The 24,665-nt window shown below is 43.9% G+C and overlaps 1 protein-coding gene across 1 annotated transcript in view; it reads left to right on the top strand.

Moving 5' to 3' along the window:
• Positions 1–24,665, top strand: part of CELF5 (CUGBP Elav-like family member 5) — a gene marked incomplete at its 5' end in the record, with an annotated part of 86,723 nt that overhangs the window by 37,443 nt on the left and 24,615 nt on the right. The window contains one exon of the mRNA XM_081959524.1: positions 15,065–15,116. Coding sequence (XP_081815650.1) covers positions 15,065–15,116 — 52 coding nt within the window. The remainder of the gene's footprint in view (positions 1–15,064; positions 15,117–24,665) is intronic.

Here is a 24,665-nt window from a genome sequence, read left to right as displayed (position 1 = left end):
GCCTTTGTTGAAATCACCTAGAACAATGACCTGGATGATTGAAAATCTCCATAGACTCTTTTGAATGGTGTGTAGATGTTGTTTATTTCTATGTGCCTGTTGATGGCTGATTTGTCTGAGTGCCAGGCTTCCATGAATTCTCTAGCGTTCTTGGACTTGGCTTGGTGTAAGGGGAAGTGTTTCCATGTATTATGCAATTTAGGAGTTTCCATGATTTCTTCGGAGTGCTGATTGGTATTCATGGATTCATTAATCTTCTGGCTGTTTGTCAAACATATAGGTTTAAGTAGATTTTTTTGGGGGAGGGGTAGTTTTTCGCTGTAATATTTCTCGTGGATGTCAAGAAAAATTTTCAATTGGCAAATTTAAGATGTTTCGCACCTGAAATACTGCATCCAGTTTGAGCCACCACAATATAAGAAAGGTATAGAGACTCTAGAAAGAGTGCAGAGAAGAGCAACAAAGATGATTAAGGAACTAGAGGCTAAAACATATGAAGAACGGTGGCTGGAATTGGGTATGTCTAGTTTAGTGAAACGAAAGGACATGGGATGACTTGATAGCAGCCTCCCAATATCAATGGGACTGCCATAAAGAAGAGTCAAGCTATTCTCCAAAGTACCTGAAAGTAAGACAAGAAGCAACTGATGGAAACTAATCAAGGAGAGAAGCAACCTGGAATTAAGGAGAAATTTCCTGACAGAATAACAACCCGTGGAACGAACAGCTTTCCTTCAGACGTTGTGGGTGCTTTATCACTGGAAGTTTTTAAGAAGAGACTGGAAAGCCATTTGTCTGAAATGATGTAGGGTCTCCTGCCTGAGCAGGGGGCTGGACTAGAAGACTTCCAAGGTCCCTTCCAACTCTTCCTTATTCTATTCTATTCTATTCCATTCCATTCTTTATTCCTTATTCTCTCCTCTCCTCTTCCATTCCATTCCATATTCTACATTCTATTCTATTCTATTCTATTCTATTCTATTCTATTCTATTCTATTCTATTCTATTCCATTCCCTTCTTTATTCCTTATTCTGTTCTGTTCTGTTCTGTTCTGTTTTATTCTCTCCTCTCCTCTCTTCTTCCATTCCATTCCATTCTATATTCCTTATTCTTTTCCCTTCCCTTCCCTTCCCTTCCCATGTGTATATTCCATTCCATTCCAATCCCTATTCTATTCCATATTCCCTCTTCTCTTCTCTTCTCTTCTCTTCTCTTCTCTTCTCTTCTCTTCTCTTCTCTTCTCTTCTCTTCTCTTCTCTTCTCTTCTTCTCTTCTATATTCCTTATTCTATTCTAATTCCTTATTCCTTCATTCCCTTCCATTCTGTAGGTTGGGGATGGGTGGTTTGCTTACATTCTTATTCTTCTTTCGGTGGTTGAGGCACAACACAGGCAGCCCATTTCGTTGTCCATACCAATACAGATAGTCCTCGACATGACCATAACTGAGCCCAGAATTTTATGTTGCTAAGCGGGACGTTTGTTAAGCGAATTTCGCCCCACTTTACGACCTTTCTAGCCAGACTTGTTAAGCAAATCACTGCAGTTGATAAGTTAGTCACACATTCGTTAAGTGAATCCGGCTTCCCTCTTGACTTTGGTCCCAAAAGGGGATCGCGTGACCCTCAGGGACACAGCAGCCGACATAAACACGAGTCAGTTGCCAAGGGTCTGCATTTTGATCATGTGACCACGGGGATGCTGCAAGGGTTGTAAGCCGGAGTGTATTCATTTATCTTTGCTACCAGTTCACAAATGTGAGCGCACTCCCACGCGCCACATCCTCGCATGCTCATGACTTTCTGCGCATGCGCAGAGTTCCAAAAAAATGGGATGGGATGACATGCAGGTGGGTGGGAGGAGCCTACCACCACCACTGCTACTGATTCGCCCGAAACGGAGAGAACCGGCTGCACAGGTTGTAAGTGTGAAAACAGTCCTATCCCTTTTTTCCAGTGAGGTTGTAACTTTGAACAGTCACTAAATGAACCGCTGTAAGTTGAGGACTGCAGTATTTATGACGGCCGCAGCGTCCCGGGATCACGTGATCCCCTTTGGCGACTTTCTGTCAAACAAAGTCAACAGGGATGCCAGCTTAACTTAACGACCACGTTACTAACTCAACAACAACTGCAGGGATTCACTTAACAACTGTAAGATATATACCCAGTCGCGAATGGCGATCACACGGCCTCGGGGTTGCTGCCAGTTGCAAAGCGGCCGGATTTTGATCATGTGGGGGACCACGGGGCATTGGTTGTAAGTGCGAGGACTGGTTATAAGTCCCCCTTTTCAGTGCTGCTGTAACTTTGAATGGTCCCTAAACAAATGTTGTAAGTCAAGGACTAATGATACAAACAAATACAGGTAGTCCTCGACTTACATCAGTTCATTTAATGACTGTTCAAAGTTACAACACCACTGAAAACAGGGATTTATGACCATTTTTCACACTTACAACCGTTGCAGCAGTCCCAGGGTCGCATGATCAAAATTCAGATGCTTGGCAATTGACTCAGATTTATGACGGTCGCAGCATCCCGGGGTCACGCGATCCCCTGTTGCAACTTTCTGTCAAACAAAGTCAATGGGATGCCAGCTTCACTTAACAACCATTGTCGTTGTTAGTTGCAAAGTCGTGTCCGACCCATCACGACCCCATGGACAATGTTCCTCCAGGCCTTTCTGTCCTCTACCATCCTCCGGAGTCCATTTAAGCTCACACCGACTGCTTTGGTGACTCCATCCAGCCCCCTCATTCTCTTCCGTCCCCTTCTTCTTCTTTTGCCCTCCATCCTTCCCAGCACGAGGCTCTTCTCCAATGGTTAGCAACCATATTACTAACTTAAAGACTGCAGAGATTCACTTAATAACTGCGGCAAGAAGGATCGCAAAATGGAGCTTAAATTCACTTAACAAATGTCTCACTTAGCAACAGAAATGTTGGGCTCAATCGTGGTCATAAGTTGAGGACTGCCAGTACAGAAGCATTTAAAAAAAAATCTTCACCTTTACTTGGTCAAGTTTCACCCACTTGGGACTCAAATTTGTGATTTCTTTCCCAGGCCCTCTCAGGGAAATAAAATATCCATCCCAAATTGCCCCACTCCGAAAAATCCTCCCAACATATGAAAACTATTTATGGCAATGAACATTATAAACTTTTAAAACATTAAAACGGGAATCTAAAATATACCCAGGACATCTAAAAATATTAGAGCAGCGAAGTCAAGCATATGTTGCTGAAAAATAAAAAGGAGAAAAAGCAGCAAGGAGCAGCAATTAAGGCTCACACCTGCTAAATGCCAGCTATAAATACTTTTCCAAAGAATTTTGGCATACGTGAAATTTTAAGGCCTGTTTTGAAAATAAGAGAGGCCTGGCTGGAATCTGGTGGTGATTTTTAAGGGCTAGGCTGCAATTATAGCTAAATCCCTGCTTCCAATCTAATCTCTTAATTTAACGACTGCAGTGATTCATTTTTTTTCAGTGTCTTTCTAACTTAACAGTCAATGAATGGTCGTAATTGGAGGACTAACTCTACCTTGATTCAAAACTTGCTGTTACAATTTGCCACACTGGATTTAGAGAAGACGTTTTCTGCTGCTTTCTTAGGCCTTTTTCCTGTTACTGGTTTCCAGGCTCCTGGATCTCCTGGTGGTGTCCCATCCAGGATTGATTTCAGCCTTGGAGAAATTTATTTGCTTAATAAGTAAATAAATACTTATTTAATAAGTACTTAAAATAACTCATCCTGGCCAAACCTTTTCAGCGAATTGAAGGTTACAAATAGCCCACACTGAGAGTTTTATAGTAACTGTGAAAGGGATCTTGGAGTCCTAGTGGACAACCATTTAAATAGGAGCCAGACGTGTGCAGCAGCTGCCAAAAAAGCCAACACAGTTCTAGGCTGCGTAAACAGAGGGAGAGAATCAAGATCACGTGAAGGGTTAATGCCACTTTATAAGGCCTTGGTAAGGCCACACTTGGAATACGGCATTCAGTTTTGGTCCCCACGATGTAGAAAAGTTGTGGAGACTCTAGAAAGAGTGCAGAGAAGAGCAACAAAGTTGATTAGGGGACTGGAGACTAAAACATATGAAGAACGGTTGCAGAAATTGGTATGTCTAGTTTGATGAAAAGAAGGACTAGGGGAGTGTTCTGACCCCCCCCCCTCCACGCCTGTGAATAAACCACAAAACAAGCTTGGCTGTTTGCCACTATTTAATTACTGAGATAACGAATCCTTTGGCTGAGGGCCCAGACAACTCACGTTCAATAGAGTAGCTCTGCAGCAACCCAGATAAGTCAAATGAAGCCACGCAGATAGTCCAAACGAACGGATACGGCTAGAATACACAGATAGATTTTCTTAACTACTAATTCGAACGGTTGTTTCCTGCAAATGTCCCCTCCCAATGCCTCACCTATAATCTCTCTTGGGAGGGGCCAATCCACAACCACCAGTGCATAATCATCTTCTGTGAGTCTGCTGCTTCCGTTTCTCAGCCCTTCTCAATCTAGCATCAGGGACAAACTGCCTTTGATCCTCCCCACTGCTCCATGCCTCAGGCGCCTCCTGGTGGCCAACCAGCCCCTCTGGTCCCTGCTCTGAGTCTGAACCCTGCACAGGGTCCTCTACATCGTCCAGGGCAGGCTCAAATGGTTCCTCGCTATCCGAGTCCATCAGCAGCTCAACCGGATCCTGCTGGGCCACAACAGGGAGACATGATAGCAGTCTTCCAATATCTCAGGGGGTGTTACAAAGAAGAGGGAGTCTCTTCAAATAAGTAAGAGGGTATCCCCAAAAAATGTAGAAACAACTCATTTCACTGAAGTAAAAAATCTCGTAATACAGTCTTGACTAACAACACTTCATTTAGTGACCGTTCAAAGTTACAACGGCACTAACAAAAGGGACTTCTGACCGTTTTTCACACTTACGATGGCTGCCGCATCTCTGCGGCCACGTGATCAACGTTCAGACGCTTGATAACCGACTCGTATATATGACGGTGGCAGTGTCCCCGGGGGTCACACGATCCCCTTTTGCGACCTTCTGACAAGCATAGCCCATGGGGGAAGCCAGATTGACTTCACCCCTGGGTTACTCGCTTAGCCACCGCAGTGAGAACTGAGGCAAGAAAGATCGCGAGATGGGGCAAAATTATATCTCGCTCAGCCGCAGAACTTTTTGGGCTCAATTTGTCATCGTAAGCCGAGGACTACCTGTACGGCTGGTGTGATCCATTGATACTTGTGGGAGAACACGTTGTGTTTTTCAGGCTGGCGTTGTGAAGGAATTTAGAGCAGATGTGGTGGAAGATATGAATGAGTCACTGAGGAGAAAGAGAGTTTATTACACCATCTACGGACTGAAGCAAGCAAGGAAAAAAGAAAACCTCAAAATCATCCCGTCCTGATTTTCCTTAGCATAAGGCAGTGATGGCAAAGCTTTTGGGGCATCGAGTGCCCAAACCGCAACACTTTTGCATGTGTGTGCAACAGAGTGCCAGAAACATGAAAATCAGCTGGCTGGCATACATGTGCCTGTTTTTGGCATTTTTCCAGCCATTATTTGGGCATTTTCAGGCTGGTTTTTGGGCTCAAATGCCCCCAAAATGCCCCCAAAGTGGACTGAAAACATCCTGGAAAATGCCCCCCAAAACGCCCTGTTTTTTGGCCGTTTTTCAGGCTGTTTTCATGCCGTTTTGAAAACATTTTTTGGCTGTTTTCAGGCCATTTTCCAGCGCTCCGGCACCTGCGAAGGCCAGCTGGAAACCAGAAGAGCATCTGGCGATGGTGCACAGGCCTACATAGAGGGCTCATAGGTTTGCCGTTCACGGGCATAAGGTTGTGCCACAGGAAAATTCTAATAAAAAAAACCAACGCCAAAACTACAGGCAATAAAACTTATTTTAAGATCAGAGGTTTATTGTTTCTACCCCGAAAATAAGACCCAACTGGAAAATAAGCCCTAGCATGATTTTTCAGGATGCTCGTAATATAAACCGTACCCCCCCCACACACACAAAAATAAGCCCCAGTTAAGATCACCAGACAGACGGACGCAATCAGTGCTGTATTTCCCCCCCAAAATAAGACCTAACCAGAAAATAAGGCCCGTTTTTTTTCTTTTGGAGCAAAAATTAATATACGACCCGGTCTTATTTTCGGGGAAACATGGGAATAATTTGGAACAAAAGACAGGAGCAAAAGATATAATAGATATAATAGCAAAAGTGCACTTACCTTAACAAGTCATTGCAATGAGGTCCAGAGATATAGAAAGCTCCTTCAATGATAGCTATTACCATTCTCTGTTTTGAAAATAATCTAATCTAAAATCTAATCTTTTAATTTAACGACTGCAGTGATTCCTTTTCTTCAGTGCCGTTGCAACTTCAAATAGTCACTAAATGAATGGTCATAAGCCGAGGTCTGTACCTCGATTCAAAACTTGCTGTTGCAATTTGCCTCTCTGGATTTAGAGAAGTAGTTTTCTGTTGCTTTCTTAGGTCTTTTACCGGTTACCAGTTTCCAGACTCCTGCCTCTCCTGGTGGTGTCCCATCCCGGATTTGTTTCAGCCTTGGAGAAATTTATTTACTTAAAATAACTCATCCTGGCCAGGATGACTCGTCAGACACTACTAGTAAAGATCAGCTTTGTGTTCTGACCCAGGCTTCCTTAGAAAGCAAGAAGCAAAGACTTTGGTCCTGACAAAACCTCTTTCATTTACACGACTGTGGATTCCTTTCATTCGCAATCAGCAAGGCTTAGCAAAGAGTCTTTCAGAGGAATGTTTATCCACACGCACCTTATCTCGCTTGGAGAGCTGCCAGATAACTAGTTTCCAAACGCAGGGCAAGGCAAACTTGGCACAGAGTCTCTTATAGTCACAAACAGACCTTTCCTGAACCGACCGAAGGAACGAATTGTTTCCTGCAAAAGCCCCCTCCCCGTTCGCTCCTCTTTTGTTTCCTGTGGGAGGGGCCAATCACCTCCAAGGTGTGGCTTTACTCCCAAGTCGACCCTGCTTTCTTAGTTGTTCTTGTCTTCTGGCAGCTCTGCGCATGCGCACACTGGGAACAGGCTCCAGCTGTTCCTCTGCCTCACTGCTGTCTAGCTCCCTCTCCGCCTCCGACGCAGAGTCCTCGTCTGAGCTTTCCTCAGGGACCAGGACTGGTCCATGTTCCTCCCCAACCTCCTCACTGTCCAACTCTGCTGCCAGCTCTGCTGGCCACAGGCAGGCCACACCACTTTGTCCCTCCTGATGTCCATATAACTTTGGGCCTTCAGTTTTCCTCCCCATCAGCTGGACGCCGGGCAAGAATGATGGATGCTTTACAGCTAGTCCTCGACTTACAACCATGTGTTTAGTGACCATTTGAAGTTACTATAGCACTGGAAAAAAAGTGACTTACAACCAGTCCTTTCCATTGGTAACATTTGCAGCATCCCCACCGTCACATGATCAAAATTTGGGTCCTTGGCAGCTGGCATGTTAGGGCATCCCATGATCAAAATTCAGGCCCATGGCAACTGGCGTGTATTTATCACCGTATGGGGTCATGGGTCCCCATCTGTGACCTTCCCAGCTGCTTCCAACAAGCAAAGTCAATGAGGAAAGCCGGATTCACTTCACGTCCGCATGATTCGCTTCACTTAGCAACTGCGGCCAAAAAGTCATAAAGTCTCATATAATTCCCTTAACAACCTCTTAGCAATGGAAACTCTAGCAGTCCTTATTAGAATATAGAATAGCAGAGTTGGAAGGGACCTTGGAGATCTTCTAATCCAACCCCCTGCCTAGGCAGGAAACTCTACACCACTTCAGACAAATGGTTATCTAACATCTTTTTAAAAACTTCCAGTGTTGGGGCATTCACAACTCCTGGAGGCAAGTTGTTCCTCTGATTAATTGTTCTAACAGTCAGGAAATTATTCCTTAGTTCTAAGTTGCTTCTCTCCTTGATTAGTTTCCACCCATTGCTTCTTGTTCTACCCTCAGGTGCCTTGGAGAATAGTTTGACTCCCTCTTCTTTGCGGCAACCCCTGAGATATTGGAAGACTGCTATCATGTTTCTCCTGGTCCTTCTTTTCATTAAACCAGACATCCCCAGTTCCTGCAACCGTTCTTCATATGTTTTAGTCTCCAGTCCCCTAATCATCTTTCTTGCTCTTCTCTGCACTCTTTCTAGAGTCTCCACATCTTTTCTACATCGTGGTGACCAAAACTGAATGCCGTATTCCAAGTGCGGCCTTACCAAGGCATGATAAAGTGGTATTAACACTTCAAGTGTCGTAAATTATTATTATTGTCAAAAATCAAGGACTATCTGTAGTCTAGAGCCTTCGAAGGCTGCCATAGTGAGGACGCACAATTTTCACACGCACCACAGGCAATCCGAGGATTGTTTGATTCGATGTGTGTAAACGTTGCAACCCAACCAGGCAAAAGCACTTTGCAAATTTGCAAAAATCGGAAATAAAAAAAAGAAACAAAACCCCCAAAACAATCAGAGAAGGGGATTTGCAAACCGACATCATCCTGGATCAAATCTGTGTCTGCTATCCCCTCATTCACCCTTCCCCGCCCCTCCCCATCACACCCTCTTCCCTCTCCAGTGAGAAAAGCTCCCCCCCTCCCCAAGAAAATCCAGTTGCCACGGCAACCCACAAATGTCAGGCCCCGTGTGGTGCATAGCTGTTGCCACGGTAACCATTTCTCTTTTTGGGGTTTTGAAAACACAGAAAGTGTGGCCTTCTTGAAGAGATGTGGGGTTATTTTTTTTGGGGGGGGGAGGGAGAAGCCCAGCAATTTTGAGGGAAAGAGGAAAGGATGGAACGGGCCTGCAGGAGCCATTTTGCCTCCAACCAGTGAAGTGCATACATTGTATCCTTAATGTTGGGAAAGGAAAGGAAAGGAAAGGAAAGAAGGAAAGGAAAGGAAGGGAAAGGAAAGGGAGAGGGAGGGAGAGGAGGAAGGAGGAAAGAGGGAGAGAGAAAGAAAGAAAGAAAGAAAGAAAGAAAGAAAGAAAGAAAGAAAGAAAGAAAGAAAGAAAGAAAGAAAGAAAGAAGGAGAGAGGAAGAGAGGGAGAGGAAGGGAAGGAGAAAAGAAAAGAAGGAAGAAGAGAGGGAGAAAGGAAGGAAGGAAAGGAGGGAGGGAGGGAAGAAGGGAGAGAGGGAGAGGAAGGGACGGAGAGGGTGAGGAAAGGAGGGAGAGAAGGAAGGAAAGAGAAAAAAACAAGGAGGGAGAGAGAAGGGAAGGAAAGGAGAAAGAAAAAGAAAGAAAGTGGGAGGGAGAGAAGGAAGGAAGGAAAGAAAGAAGGAGTGAGGGAAGGAAGGAAGGATAGGAAGGAAGGAAGGAAGGAAGGAAGGAAGGAAGGAAGGAAGGAAGGAAGGAAGGAAGAATGAAGAGCAAAGAAAAGAAAAACATTATTACCATTGGTTTATTTTGAAGGAGCTGCCTCTTACTCACTCACCCCATTTTTTGTCCCATGGAAAAAATGCCTCTTTTCATTTTCTTTTGGGGATAATAGCCAAAAATGCCACCATTATTAAGGATGTCTATCCAGCTTGTGAGATACCGGTGTGCGTAAATGCGTTGGTCTGGATTTATGATGGACTGTTGAGTTGGTGCCAACTCTTAACTAGATAGATCTTCAGTTTGATTCTTCTGGTCTTCCAACCATGAACCCATCACTGCTGGGACTGGGACTATCTCTCTTGCTGCCGGTGGTCCTCTTCTCCTCTTTCCTTCCACCTTCCCCAGGATCAGAGCCTCCTCAAGAGATCTGGGACTTCAAATCATGTTTCAAAAAGTAGGATCGCTTGAGTTTAGTCACCAGTGCCTTGAGTGAAAACCCTGAGTTGGTTTGATGATGCTCCATTGCTTTGTTTTCTTGGATGTCCAGGGTCTTCTCGGATCTTCTCCGACACCAATGTTCAAAATTATCCATAGTGTTTCTATCTTTCTTCAAATATGGTCACCATGATATAAAAAGATATTGAGAGTCTAGAAGAATTGCAAGGAAGAGCAACGAAGATGATTAGGAGGATGAAACCCTAACCCTATATGAAGAACGGTTGCAGGGATTTATCTGAAATGGTATAGCGTCTCCTGCTCGAGCAGGAGGTTGGACTAGAGAACCTCCAAGACCCCTCCCAACTCCCTTCTGTTATTCTAAAATCTAATTTTGGCTTCCATCGATGGTCACAGGGAAGACCAAAGCTTGTATGATTCCAGTCATTGTAAGAACAGACACATCCCAGCATCTCTTCGCGGAACATAGAATAATAGAGTTGGAAGGGACCTTGGGAGGCCTTCTAGTCCAACCCCCTGCTCGAGCAGGAGACCCTATACCATTTCAGATAAATGATTGTCCAATCTCTTCTTAAAAGCCTCCAGTGATGGGGCAGTCACAACTAATGAAGGCAAGCTGTCCCATTGGTTGATTGCTCTCATTTTTAGGAAACTTCTCCTTAGTTCTAGTCAAGGGTCTCCAACCTGGGCAACTTGACGACTTGTGGACTTCAATTCCCAGAATTCCTCAGCCAGCTGGAGTCCACAAGTCATCATGTTGCCAAGGTTGGAGACCCCTGACCTACTGGCTGAGGAATTCTGGGAGCTGAAGTCCACAAGTCGTCAAGTTGCCAAGGTTGGAGACCCCTGACCTAGGTTGTTTCTCTCCTTGGTTATTTCCATCCATTGTTTCTTGACTTCTGGTGCTTTGGAAAATGGTTTGCCCCCCTCTTCTTTGTAAAAGACACTCAAATATTCCAAGACCTTCACAGCTGCTCTGTCTAATGTTAGTCTGCAATATATTTCTTGACTGCTGGTCCTTTTACTGTTGTTGGTTGATCCTCAAAGACAGAAGCTCTCCAACCACTTCAGTAGCTTCATTGTCAATTGCAAGGCTGGCTGCCGGCTGCGTTGTCACTCATCCTGCTTTTCCACCTGCACCTCTTGACTTTTAGCCCTACCGCTTCGAGATCATTTGCATTTTCAACTCCCCAAGGAGGGGGATCAACCAGAGTTGGTTTTGTCTTTAAAAACACATATATGACACATGGGCAGAAGGGCTTGACTTTTCCTAGCATGTGGTCTGAGTGCCAAATTTTAAAATTTAATATGGCTGAGATGATTCTGCCCCCTTCAAATTTCTGGATTGTAACATGAATGCTAAATAGCCTTTTTTTCCTCCCTCCAGTAAAATGTTTGTTCCAAAGGAGGACGTATACCATTAAGTCACAATAAAACTTCTTTGACCCTTCCTTCCTTCCTTCCTTCCTTCCTTCCTTCCTTCCTTCCTTCCTTCCTTCCTTCCTTCCTTCCTTCCTTCCTTCTTTCCTTCCTTCCTACCTTCCTTCATTCCTTCCTTCCTTCCTTCCATCCTTTTCCCCTCTTCCCTTCTCCTCCTCCTCCTCCCAACCTTACCACTCCTATCCCTACCCTCTTCCTTCCTTCCTTCCTTCCTCCTCTACCCCTCCTCCTTCTTCCTTCTCCCCCCCACCCTTTCTCCTCCTATCCCTACACAAAGAAGAGGGAGTCAAGCTATTCTCCAAAGCACTTGAAGGCAAGACAAGAAGCAATGAATGGAAACTAATCAAGGAGAGAAACAACCTAGAATTAAGGAGAAATAATGGCAAGAACCAAGGAGAAATTTCCTGACAGCGAGAGCAATTAATCAGTGGAACATCTTGACTCCAGAAGTTGTAAATGCTCCAACACTGGAAGTTTTAAAGAAGAGACTGGATAACCATTTGTCTCAAATGGTATAGGGCTTCTTGTCCAAGCAGGGGGTTTGATAGAAGACCTCCAAGGTCCCTTCCAACTCTGTTATTCTATTCTACACTCCTTCCTTCCCTCCCTCCCTCCCTCCCTCTTAATTTAGTTTCATAAAAGGTGGAAGATAAGTGAAATCCCGATTCTATGGCAAGATACTTCACCCAGTTTAGAAAGATGTCCTTTGGCCAATGACCAGGCTAACAAGCAAATAAAAAATGATCTAGTGGCTTCTAAGAATTCTGGAAGGAATAATAAAGGCATAACATCATTTGGCTATTGCAAAAAACCCCACAGGATTGTGTATGCTAAACTCCATTCAAATCAAATCAAATCATCTTTGGTATAAGCATAGACCAGCATACAAAATTCAGCTTTCTTAGTGTGGGGCCAATTGCATGCGGAAGCTTAATTTTAATGTTTATGGTTTTAACAGATATATGTATATTGTGCTAGATCAATCGAATAAATAAGTAACAGAATAACAGAGCTGGAAGGGACCTTGGAGGCCTTCTAGTCCAACCCCCTGCTCAAGCAGGAGAGCCCTATGCCATTTCACACAAATGGCTGTCCGCTCTCTTCTTAAAAACATCCAGTATTGGCGCACCCACAACTTCTGGAGGCAAACTGTTTCACTGATTAATTTTTTTCACTGTGAGCAAATTTCTCCTTATTTTGGTAGTGAATTTCTCTCTGAGCTTACCATTTCATCCTTGAACCTTTTTGTTACCAGCCTAACATCCTCTTGGAAGAAAACGTCACAATACAATACAATATCAGAGTTGGAAGGGACCTTGGAGGCCTTCTAGTCCAACCCCCTGCCTAGGCAGGAAACCCTATACCATTTCAGACAGATGGCTATCCAACATCTTCTTAAAGACTTCCAGTGTTGGGGCATTCACAACTTCTGGAGGCAACTTCTGTTCCACAGATTCATTGTTCTAACTGTCAGGAAATTTCTCCTCAGTTCTAAGTTGCTTCTCTCCTTGATTAGTTTCCATCCATTGCTTCTTGTTCTACCCTCAGGTGCCTTGGAGAATAGTTTGACTCCCTCTTCTTTGTGGCAACCCCTGAGATATTGGAAGACTGCTATCATCTCTCCCCTAGTCCCTCTTTTCCTTAAACTAGAGAGACCCAGTTCCTGCCACCGTTCTTCATATGTTTTAGTCTCCAGTCCCCTAATCATCTTTGTTGCTCTTCTCTGCACTCTTTCCAGAGTCTTCACATCTTTTCTACATTGTGGCGACCAAAACTGAATGCAAATATTCCAAGTGTGGCCTTACCAAAGCCTTATAAAGTGATATTAACCCTTCACGTGATCTTGATTCTATCCCTCTGTTTATGCAACTGTGTTGGCTTTTTTGGCAGCTGCTGCACACGGCTGGCTCCTATTTAAATGGTTGTCCACTAGGACTCCAAGATCCCTTTCACAGTTACTACCGTTGAGCCAGGGACCACCTCTTCTGTACCTGTGCATTTCGTTTTTCTTGAGTAAATGTAGAACCTTACTCTTTTCACCATTGAATTTCATTGTATTAGATAGTGCCCAATGTTCAAGTTTGTCAAGGTCCTTCTGTATCTTAAGCCTATCTTCTAGAGTGTTGGCTATTCCTGCCAGCTTGGTGTCATCTGCAAATTTGATGAGTTCCCCATTTATTCCCTCATCCAAAACATTGATGAAGATGTTGAAGAGTACTGGGCCTAAAACAGAGCCTTGGGGTACTCCACTGCATACCTCCCTCTGGGTTAGTTGCAAGTGGGGAGAAAGACACTGAAAACATGGTGGCTGTTTGGAAAGATGGTTTTTAATGGTGGACAGGATCCAGGGGTGGGTTGCTGTTGGCATTACTGCCGGTTCGGTGCGTGCGCAACTTTGCATGCACAGAACATTACAAAATGGAGAAAAAACATGCCGCGTCGACGGATGAACAATTTTGGAGGTGTGGCAGGCCTGGGTCACTGCCGCTTCCGGCGACCCAGGCCAGCAAACCACTACTGGTTCTGCTGAACCAGTCCAAACTGGTAGGAACCCGCCTCTGATAGGATCACATGCTTTCAAGATGTTGGGTGAAGAAAAAAAAAAGGGAAGAGATGCTGAGAGTGCCTGAGTTTTATTTCCTATCTGGGCCCCGCCTCAGAACTCCCCATTCCTGTGCAAGAAATGCACTCTGTGTGAAGTTTCCCAAAGATGTCCTAATTAATTTACGAGCCTCGAGACAAAGTTCAAAAGAAATCCAGTCATTTATTAGGAGCAACATTTTGGCATGTTCTTCTGTGGAGCCAAAGCTGATTTCCGGTTAAGGGTGTCTGACCTTTACCCCTGTGTCTCCTCTGCCTTCAGTCTGTGTCCTAAATCATATCCACCAATGAGGTGCTGCAGCAGGCTGTAAACTTTCGTGACTCACACGCCTGCTGTAGAAATCTGAGATCTGATCCTGGTCGAAGGTATGCATGGTATTCTCCCTCCCTTCCATATCAACTTGATAATAGGCATGGAAACACTTTACAAGTTGACATTCTGATTGGTGGTCAGACTCCCAGGGGGAGGGGATCTTAGCTAACTTTTTAGCCTGTCTGTCTTTTGAGTTCTAAGCTTGGTTGAGCTGTTGCTGTTGATGTAATGAAAGGGCTTTGGGATTCCTAGTATGGCTCTGCCTGAAGTAGGTAGATCTTTCTTATGTAGAATATACTGGCTCAGGCCTTAAAGGCCCATTGACAAAGGTGGGAGGGGGGCAGGAAGCTGCAGGGTGCTGCTTTGTCTTTCAAACATGATTCTCCTTTTCTCATCCAGAGAAACATAATATTCCGCCTTTTTAATATTTCCTAAAATGTTTCATTTTTCTAGGAGAGGGGTGGGTGCTAACTTCCTACAATCCTTAGCGAGGACTTCGGTAGAAGTGTCTTGCCCTATCCCTCTCTGTCTCTGTCTCTGTCTCTCTCTGTGTCTGTCTCTCTCTCTCTCTCTCTCTCTCTCTCTCTCTCTCTCTCTCTCTCTCTCTCTCTCTCTCTCTCTCTCGCACTCACACACACACACACCTACCTCTTCTTTGTGGCAGCTGCAATAAATGAAGGGAACAGACAGGAGGTATGGAATGGAGTATTCTGCAACGGGGCGGTCTAGGAGCCTGGAAGTGTTCTGGGAATTTTGACTGTAGTGTTTGGTTTCAGGCCCCAATTGCTGCTGCTATCCTTCGCACAAATTACAAAAAGCATTTGCTTAGCCTTTCTGTTGCAAAATGCACGAAACGTATCTAACCTTTGCCATTTCTCTGCAGATGGCCCGGCCGATCCAGGTGAAGCCTGCGGACAGCGAGAGCCGTGGAGGTAGTTGTCATCTCGCCTTATTTTTATTGGATCAGCCTATTGGGGAAAAAAAATTCTGTCAGGTCTCCTAAACTCCGATTTACAAAGTTCAGGCACCTACTAGGGCATGCAAGAGATGAAATACATATTAATACATACATACATACATACATACATACATACATACATACATACATACATACATACATTACAATACAATACAATACAATACAATACAATACAATACAATACAATAGTAGAGTTGGAAGGGACCTTGGAGGTCTTCTAGTCCAACCTCCTGCCTAGGCAGGAAACCCTATACCACTTCAGACAAATAGCTATCCAACATCTTCTTAAAGACTTCCAGTGTTGGGGCATTCACAACTTCTGGAGACAAGCTGTTCCACTGATTAATTGTTCTAACTGTCAGGAATTTTCTCCCCAGTTCTAAGTTGCTTCTCTCCTTGATTAGTTTGCACCCATTGCTTCTTGTTCTACCCTCAGGTGCCTTGGAGAATAGTTTGACTCCCTCTTCTTTGTGGCAACCCGTGAGATATTGGAACACTGCTATCATGTCTCCCCTAGTCCTTCTTTCTCTTAAGCTAAACATACCCAGTTCCTGCAACCGTTCTTCATGTTTTAGTCTCCAGTCACATACATACATACATACATACGTTTTCCAACTTGGTACACATATGGTTTACTGTCTCGAAACAAATACTGTGTGGGTAAGACACCCCTAAGGTGTGTATGTTCTGTTAAGATACAGCCTGGTGTGCCTTCAAATGGCTTCTACTGTACTGCCGTAAAATGGCTTCTACTAAACAGCGCAGTGGAGTTGCCACGGTAATGGCTTCACAGTACTCCACAAGGGGGCTCCCTCTGGTAAGGGGGAAAATCCAACATTAGAAATTACATTTGGTCCCGGCATTTCCCCCCTATAAATAAATACCTGGACAACCCCGGGTTATCGGCTGGTGTAATATAAAGCGAAAGAATTTGGGTCGGACCAAGATAGAATGAATGGAAGTGGGCAGATTAGATCCAAACAGATTCAAATTGACGGGAAGGACAGAGGGAAAGAGTGACGTGTCAGGCTAAGCCAAAATTGACAGTGAGATGGGCAACATGTAAATAAATGAAATAAAATATAAGTCGTTCTTGAGTTATGGCCACAATTGAGCCCAAAATTTCCATTGCTAAGCAAGACATTTGTTAATTGAGTTTTGCCCCATTTTACGACCTTTCTTGCCCCAGTTGGTAAGCGAATCACTGCAGTTGCTAAGTTAGTAACAAGGTTGTTAAGTGAATCTGGCTTCTCCATTGCCTTTGCTTGTCAGAAGGTCGCAAAAGGGGATCACGTGACCCCCCCCAGGAGACGGCAAGTATGAATTGGGTGCCAAACATCTGAATTTTGATCATATGGCCATGGGGCTGCTGCAATGGTCATAAATCAGTTTTTTCAGTGCCGTTGTAACTTTGAACAGTCACTAAACGAATTGCTGTAAGTCAAGGATTTCCAATCAAATAAAATAAAATATAAAAAGATAAAAGATAAAAAATAAAAGATAAAAGATGATAAAAGATAAAAGATAAAATAAAGATAAAAGATAAAAGATAAAAGATGAAAGATGATAAAAGATAAAAGATAAAAGATAAAAGATAAAAGATAAAAGATAAAAGATAAAAGATAAAAGATAAAAGATAAAAGATAAAAGATAAAAGATAAAAGATAAAAGATAAAAGATAAAAGATAAAAGATAAAAGATAAAAGATAAAAGATAAAAGATAAAAGATGATGAAAGATAAAAGATGATGAAAGATGAAAGATGAAAGATGAAAGATGAAAGATGAAAGATGAAAGATGAAAGATGATAAAAGATGATAAAAGATGATAAAAGATGATAAAAGATAAAAGAAAGATAAAAGATGAAAGATAAAAGATGATAGATGATAAAAGATAAAAGATAAAAGATGATAAAAGATAAGATAAAAGATGATAAAAGATAAGATAAAAGATAAGATAAAAGATGATAAAAGATAAGATAAAAGATGATAAAAGATAAGATAAAAGATAAGATAAAAGATGATAAAAGATGATAAAAGATAAAAGATGATAAAAGATAAAAGATGATAAAAGATAAAAGATGATAAGAGATAAAAGATGATAAGAGATAAAACAAGATAAAAGATAAAAGAAGATAAAAGATGAAAAGATAGAAGATAAAATAATTGGATGCATATCTATCCCAGAGTGTATTGCATAAACCCAGGTGTTCTGATGTATAAACCAAGTTTTGTCATGAATCTGGTCAGTTTGAAGCCACCAAAGGTGGTCTATTCAATAAACCACGGTTAAATTTTGGTTTGGCAGGCTATGCAAAGCCAAGCCTCTCATCCTGCCTTAGGCATTGAAATCCAGCTGGGAGACTTTGGGCCAGTCTCTCTTTCTCAGCCCAATCCACCTCAAGGGTTGTTGTGGGGAAAAGAGGAGGACATGTTCGCTGCCTTTAATTATTTGTAAAAAAAATAAAGGCGGATACAAACAAATAAAAATAATATTCCAGCTGGACATGGTCCCAGGGACTTTTTTCAAAGAAGAAAAATGTCAATTAGAGGTTTTTAATCCTCTCGGTGCTTCAGCCCGATCTCAATTTTGCCAAGAAGATTCCAGTTTGTGTCCTTTCTTCCTTCCTTCCTTCCCTGGAACCTTCTTTGCAAAATTGAGATCTGCCTTGCCTGTCCCTGGCATACCAACAAACCCTCGTGTTCAAATATAACCCTCTTTTCTGAACCTTAGATATACCTTTTTCACCCTCCTGCATCAAGCCATGCCCACAGAACCCAGTAGGGGAAAAAATTGAATTTCTATTCTACCTATCGTATTTTTCGGAGTATAAGACTCTTCGAAGTATAAGACGCACCCAGCTTTTGGGGAGGAAAACAAGAGGGGGAAAAATCTGCCTCTGCCTCCCAGCCATTTGTCTCCTTGCAACAAACAGCAAACAGCACAGAAGATGTACACTGTTTGTGGTGTTACATTTCAGACTATACTTGTACAGATGCTGTTAAAATGGATGTGGCTTTCTGGAAGTATACATTATTCTCTGCTATTTAAAAGAAGATACAATAGCACTGGGCCTCTTCAGATCAAGCATTTGTTTTAAAAAGCTTCTTCGTTTTGCTAAGCTGTCTAGAACAATAATAAAGCTGTCTTTAAAAAAATAAGTCTAATAGTTTGAACATTCTATAGGCATTTATAACAATTGACTTACCTCCTTGCAGCAAATAGCCTGTTTCAGTTTAGCCTGATTAGAAGAGGAAAAAAATCTGCCTCCGCCTCCCAGAAATTTGCCTCCTTGCAGCAAACAGCAAGTTTCACTTTCAGTTTCTGTTTCAGCAGGGGCCTCCTGATGATCAGCTGTTTTAGGCTGCAAGGAATGCCATAGTCCAGCGATGGCGAACCTTTTTTGGCTCGCGTGCCACAAGTGGGGGGAGCGCATGGGGGTCGTGTGCGGGCATGCCACACCCATAATGCAATGTGCGACCCCCCCAGTGCGCATGCGCGCACAACAGGCGTGACCCCCCATTTTTACATGCTTTTTTCGCCCTCCCCAGGCTCCAGAGGCTTTATAGGAGCCTGGGGAGGGCGAAAAGAGCCTCCCACGCCCCCCCAGAGGCCCTCCGGAGGCTTCAGGGACTGTCCGGAGACTTCCCTAAAGCCTTCGGAACACTTAAAATGACCCTCCGAGCAAACCGGAAGTGACTTCCGGTTTGCTCAGAGGATCGTTTTGAGCGCTCCGAAGGCTTCAGGGTCCGTCTGGAGGCTTCCCTGATGCGTTTGGGGTTCTCTAAACGACCCTCCGAGCAAACCGGAAGTCACTTCCGGTTTGCTCGGAGGGTTGTTTTAAGCGTTCCGAAGGCTTCAGGGAAGCCTCCGGACGGTCCCTGAAGCCTCCGGAGGCCCTCTAGGAGGGTGGGGGAGGCTCTTTTCGCCCTCCCCAGGCTCCTATAAAGCCTCTGGAGCCTGGGGAGGGTGAAAAATGGCTTTAAAAAAGGGTGAAATCAGCTGGACAGCGCGCGCATGCGTGCTGGACAGCTGACAGGGCAGCGCCTCGCGTGCCCTGACAAATGGCTCCGCGTGCCACCTGTGGCACGTTTGCCATAGGTTCGCCATCACTGCCATAGCCTAATTGCCGCCTCTGGAAGCCCCCTTTTTTAAAAAAGTTTTTTTAAATTTTTTATTTTCAAAACAAACACAACACATAAAATCTTCCTTCCTTACATACTGTAGAAAGTGCATCAGTTGGTTACAAAAGGCTTTCGTGCGTCTCTTCCACAGTCATCAAGCATAATTCATATTAACTCAAGTATTTTAACCCAGATATTTATACATGTTACCGTCATTATACCTCCATTTTTATTTGACTATAATTGTTTAAACGTCCGTCCTCATAAAATATACCGAGATTTAATACATAACCACATACTGGCATTTCATTTACTCTTTCTAAAATCCTCCAGTGACACTAAAGCCTTACGTCCTATTCTAGCTAAGCCCCATTTTCCCCGTTTGCTGCAAGGAGGTAAATTGCTGGGAAGCAGAGGCCAAAGGGTGGGGGCCGGTGGGTGGGAGGGGCTACATTCGGTGTATAAGACGCACCCAAATTTACCCCCCTTTAGGGGGGGGAAGGTGCATCTTATACTCCGAAAAATACGGTATTTTCTGCCCAAGCCTGGCCTAATCTGTCAAAGGTCTCCCGCTCTCCGTTCACCGTGCAACGCGCCACTTTCCTCCCAAGGAAGGCAAGCCAGGGCTGAGCCGTCGCCACTGGACTCCCCGCCAGCCCGCATTTTTCCCCCCTTGTCGCAAGATGCTTGCAGCCACCTCCTTTTTTTCCCCGGTGCGGCTGGACGCTTCTTGTGCCAATAAAGAGATGACGGCTGCACAGGCTTCTTGCAGCGAAAATTACTGGAGCCACCCCACATCTTGAACGTGCCGCCGCCCTCTTCCATGCACTGGCCGTGCATGCGCACACCGTTGCCTGCTGTGCCAGAGGGACTTGCCCAGGCAGGGATCAACCAGGGGTGGTTTTTACCCGTTTGGCGAACCAATTCAAATCGTCCCTCCCTACCAGTTTGCCCGAACCGATCCGAACCGGTTGAATTTCACCCCTGCTGCAATCCAACCTAAACCCACACAAAATAGAAACAGTGACAATTCCTTTCAGAATAATAAAGGCCTAAATGTTATTGGTAGAGTTGGGTAAGAAGTCCTTGAGATGGGATATTGGGGGAATTTTGAAATTCTGCCCTGGGTGCATCCCGCAAAACGGCTGCCAAGAGATGGTGGCGCTGGGCATCCCAATTTGCTCAGTTAGAAAAGAAAAACTCCCGAATCCATCGAGTTTGACTCTGTCAGATTTTGTGCAGCAAATCCGACCAGCTCACAAGCAAATGAATTTCAGCACAGGATTCGATTACATAAGAAACCTCTTTATATATAATACCATACGGCAGAAGTCAGCATACAAAATCAGGAACACAGGAGCAATATTCATAGAAGCAAGTCATTGCAGAGTAGAAAGAGACAGAGGCCTCCTATTGTACAGAAGCTGAAAAGTTAGTTCAGAAAGTCTAAGCCACGCCCAGACTCCAAACTATCTCTTATGGCCCCATGCAAACAAATACTATGTTTCAGTTTCCAAACAGTCCCCATTGGTTGACCTGTTACCGTGCCTATACAAGCAGTCCCCATGGGCTGACTTTTTCCATGTCTATCCAAACAGTCTCCATTGGCTGAACTGTTACCATGTCTATTCCAGTCTATGAACATTCATACACTGACAGACACCACTGGTGTAGTGGAATGTGGTCTGGATTCCCAGGAGGGAGCGGCTGCGTTCCAAAAAAAAGTGCACGAAAAAGTGAAGTTTAGATCATTTGTGTGGGAGAAAGAGGGTGAAGAGGGCTCCTCACTAACAGTTCCCAGGTAGTCCTGGCTCACCACTGCAATGGAACCCGCCCATTATGGTTGCAAGTCAGGACAGTTGTTAACTGATTGCTGCGCTTAATGACCACATCCCTTTGCTCCCTGATGTGGTCATTAAATACAGATAGTCTTTGACTTGGCAAATTTATGTTGCCAAGTAGTCGTTAAATGAGTTTTGCCTCACTTTATGACATTCCTTGCCACAGTTGTTAAGTGAATCACTCATTAAGTTAGTCACACAGTTGTTAAATGAATCTGGCTTCCCCACTGGCTTTGCTTGTCAGAAGGTCGCCAAAGGGGATCACGTGCCCTGGGACACGGCGACCGTCATAAATGTGAACCAGTTGCCAAGCTTCTGAATTTTGATCACCTAGTCATGGGGACGTTGCAATGGTCATTAAATGTGAAAAATGGTCATGAGTCATTTTGTTCAGTGCTGTTGTAACTTTGAAAGGTCACTAAATGAATGGCGAGGGCTACCTGTAGCTTTTGGGGAGGTGTGTAATAACTTTCTGTTCTGATCTAGGCTTCCCAAAAACACAAAGCCGACTCCTTGTCCCGGTAAAACCCCTTTTATTTAGTTTAAAGGGAATTCCTCTCCAGCAAAGTCCCAGCCAGGAGTCTTTCAAGAGATTTCACAACTACAGACCTTGATCAGGCTTGGAGAGCTGCCAGGTTGATATCTTCCAAACGCCACTCAGTAGCAGACAATCCTTGCCAAGATGTCAGGAACAGATCTTCACCCTAAGGAATTGAACTAATTGCCTCCTGCAAACTCCACTCCCCTTTCGCTCCTCTTTATTCCCTATGGGAAGGGATGAGAAAGTGTAGGAGGAGGAGGAAGAAGAAGAGGGAGGGGGAGGGGGAGGGGGAAGAGAGAGGAGGAGGAAGAGAAAGAGGACGATGTGGGGAAGAAAAGGAGTATAGTATAGTCTTTATTGTCATTGTATAATACGTATACAACAAAATTGGTTTTATCCTCACTTGTGTATCCATGACAAAAAATACAAACAACATAAATAGTATAAAGAATAATCCCTATGCAAGTAATTAGGAAAAGAAAATAGAAAGAAAAAGAAAAAACTAGTCATACGTTTTCTCATATGAAAGAGGAGAAGGAGGAAAAGGAGGAGAAAGAGAAGGAGGGGGCGGAAGAGAAAGAGAAGGAGGAAGAGAAAGAGAGGGAGAGGGAGAGGGAGGAGGGGGAAAGGAGAAAGAGAAGGAGGAGGAGAAAGAGAAGGACATTGGGATTGGGAAAGAAATAAACAGATCCAATTTAGCACCATGGACAGCTCCACACGAAATCCAGGCTGGAGAATCCTACAAGCCAGATCTCATCTTGATTTCAATAGTAGAGAATATTTGTAGCTTGGAGTCGAACTGCGGAGTCCTTGGTGCTCTCTGAGCGTGGTTGTTTTCTTGCAGACGTTTCCCGACCCAACTAGGTAACATCATCAGTGCTTAGCACTCTAATTGGGTGATAAAATGTCTGCACGGAAACAACCAAGTTCAGAGAGAGTGAAGAACAGAACTTTCTGGATTTAGCAACAAACAATACTGAACAGAGATCTTAATAGATTCAGCGGTGAGTTCTTCCCTAGACATCTCCCAATTGATACTAATTCTAAGAAAATTCAAGTACAGAAGAGCAGAAAGGAGATTCATTCCCAATGAACAGGCTCATTGGCCCAAAAACACCCAGCCAGCTTTCATTCCAAAGTTGGGACTAGAACTCCCAGTCTCCTTGTGATTGACCCAAAGTCACCCAGCCAGCTTTCATTCCAAAGCTGGGACTAGAACTCACCATTTCTCAGTAATTGGCCCAAAGTCACTCAACCAGATTTCATTCCAAAGTTGGGACTAGAACTCACCCTCTCCTGGTGATTAGCCACAAATCACCCAGCTGCCTTTCATTCCAAAATTGTGACTAGAACTCCCAGTCTCCCGGTAATTGACCCAAAACCACTCAGCCAGCTTTCATTCCAAAGTTGGGACTAGAACTTCCAGTCTCCTTGTGATTGACCCAAAATCATTCAACCAGCTTTCATTCCAAAGTTGGGACTAGAACTTCCAGTCTCCTTGTGATTGACCCAAAATCATTCAACCAGCTTTCATTCCAAAGTTGGGACTAGAACTTCCAGTCTCCTTGTGATTGACCCAAAATCATTCAACCAGCTTTCATTCCAAAGTTGGGACTAGAACTTCCAGTCTCCTTATGATTGACCCAAAATCATTCAACCAGCTTTCATTCCAAAGTTGGGACTAGAACTTCCAGTCTCCTTGTGAATGACCCAAAATCATTCAACCAGCTTTCATTCCAAAGTTGGGACTAGAACTTCCAGTCCCCTTGTGATTGACCCAAAATCATTCAACCAGCTTTCATTCCAAAGTTGGGACTAGAACTTCCAGTCTCCTTGTGATTGACCCAAAATCATTCAACCAGCTTTCATTCCAAAGTTGGGACTAGAACTTCCAGTCTCCTTGTGATTGACCCAAAATCATTCAACCAGCTTTCATTCCAAAGTTGGGACTAGAACTTCCAGTCTCCTTGTGATTGACCCAAAATCATTCAACCAGCTTTCATTCCAAAGTTGGGACTAGAACTCACCATCTCCTGGTGATTGGCCCAAAACCACTCAGCCAGCTTTCATTCCAAAGTTGGGACTAGAACTTCCAGTCTCCTTGTGATTGACCCAAAATCATTCAACCAGCTTTCATTCCAAAGTTGGGACTAGAACTCACCATCTCCTGGTGATTAGCCACAAATCACCCAGCTGCCTTTCATTCTAAAATTGTGACTAGAACTCCCAGTCTCCTTGTGATTGACCCAAAGTCACCCAGCCAGCTATCATTCCAAAGTTGGGACTAGAACTCACCATCTCCTGGTGATTGTTCCCATCTGTGTGAAGATAGCTTTCCAGCCTATGGCAGGACTAGAACTTACAGACACCTGGTTTCTAAGCCTGCATCTAAACCACTATAAACCAGACTGGCTCTGATTCTTCCTTGTTCACAGGTAAATGTCCCAAGTTGCCTTTGAGGTGCTTTGCCACGGTAGAAAAATTGAAATTAGGTGATTGCCATGTATTAGGCAGGCCTGAACATTTACCATTTAAAACCTCAAACAGAAAAGTCAGTGAGAGGTTTTTGGGAATCTCTGACCTAGGTGGTTTTCTTGAAGACATCGGGCTTTTCATCAGCCAAACTAGGTAACATCATCAGTGCCACTAGACTAAAAAGGTCCAGATGGAACGAATTCCCCAATCTATTCCATTTCCCCTCCCTCAGAAATTTTCCATGAAGCCCGCCTGCCTGCATTTCTTTCTTTCTCTCCCCCTTCCTTCTTTCTCCTTCATTCCTTCCCTTCTTCCTTCCTTCCTCCTTTATTTATTTTTTATTTCTTTATTTGTCTCTCTCTCCCCCCTCCTTCTTTCCCCTTTCTCCTCTCTTTCGTTCCTTCCTTCCCTTCTTCCTGTCTTCCTTCCTTCCCTTCTTCCTGTCCTCCTTTCTTCCTTCTTTCTTGATTTTTTATTTCTTTATTTGCCTCTCCCTCTCTCTCTCCCCTTTCTTCTTTCTCCTTC

This window comes from Natrix helvetica, assembly GCF_964273705.1.
Source record: "Natrix helvetica genome assembly, chromosome: 1".
NCBI lineage: Eukaryota > Metazoa > Chordata > Lepidosauria > Squamata > Natricidae > Natrix > Natrix helvetica.
This window is presented reverse-complemented; position numbering and strand designations above follow the sequence as displayed.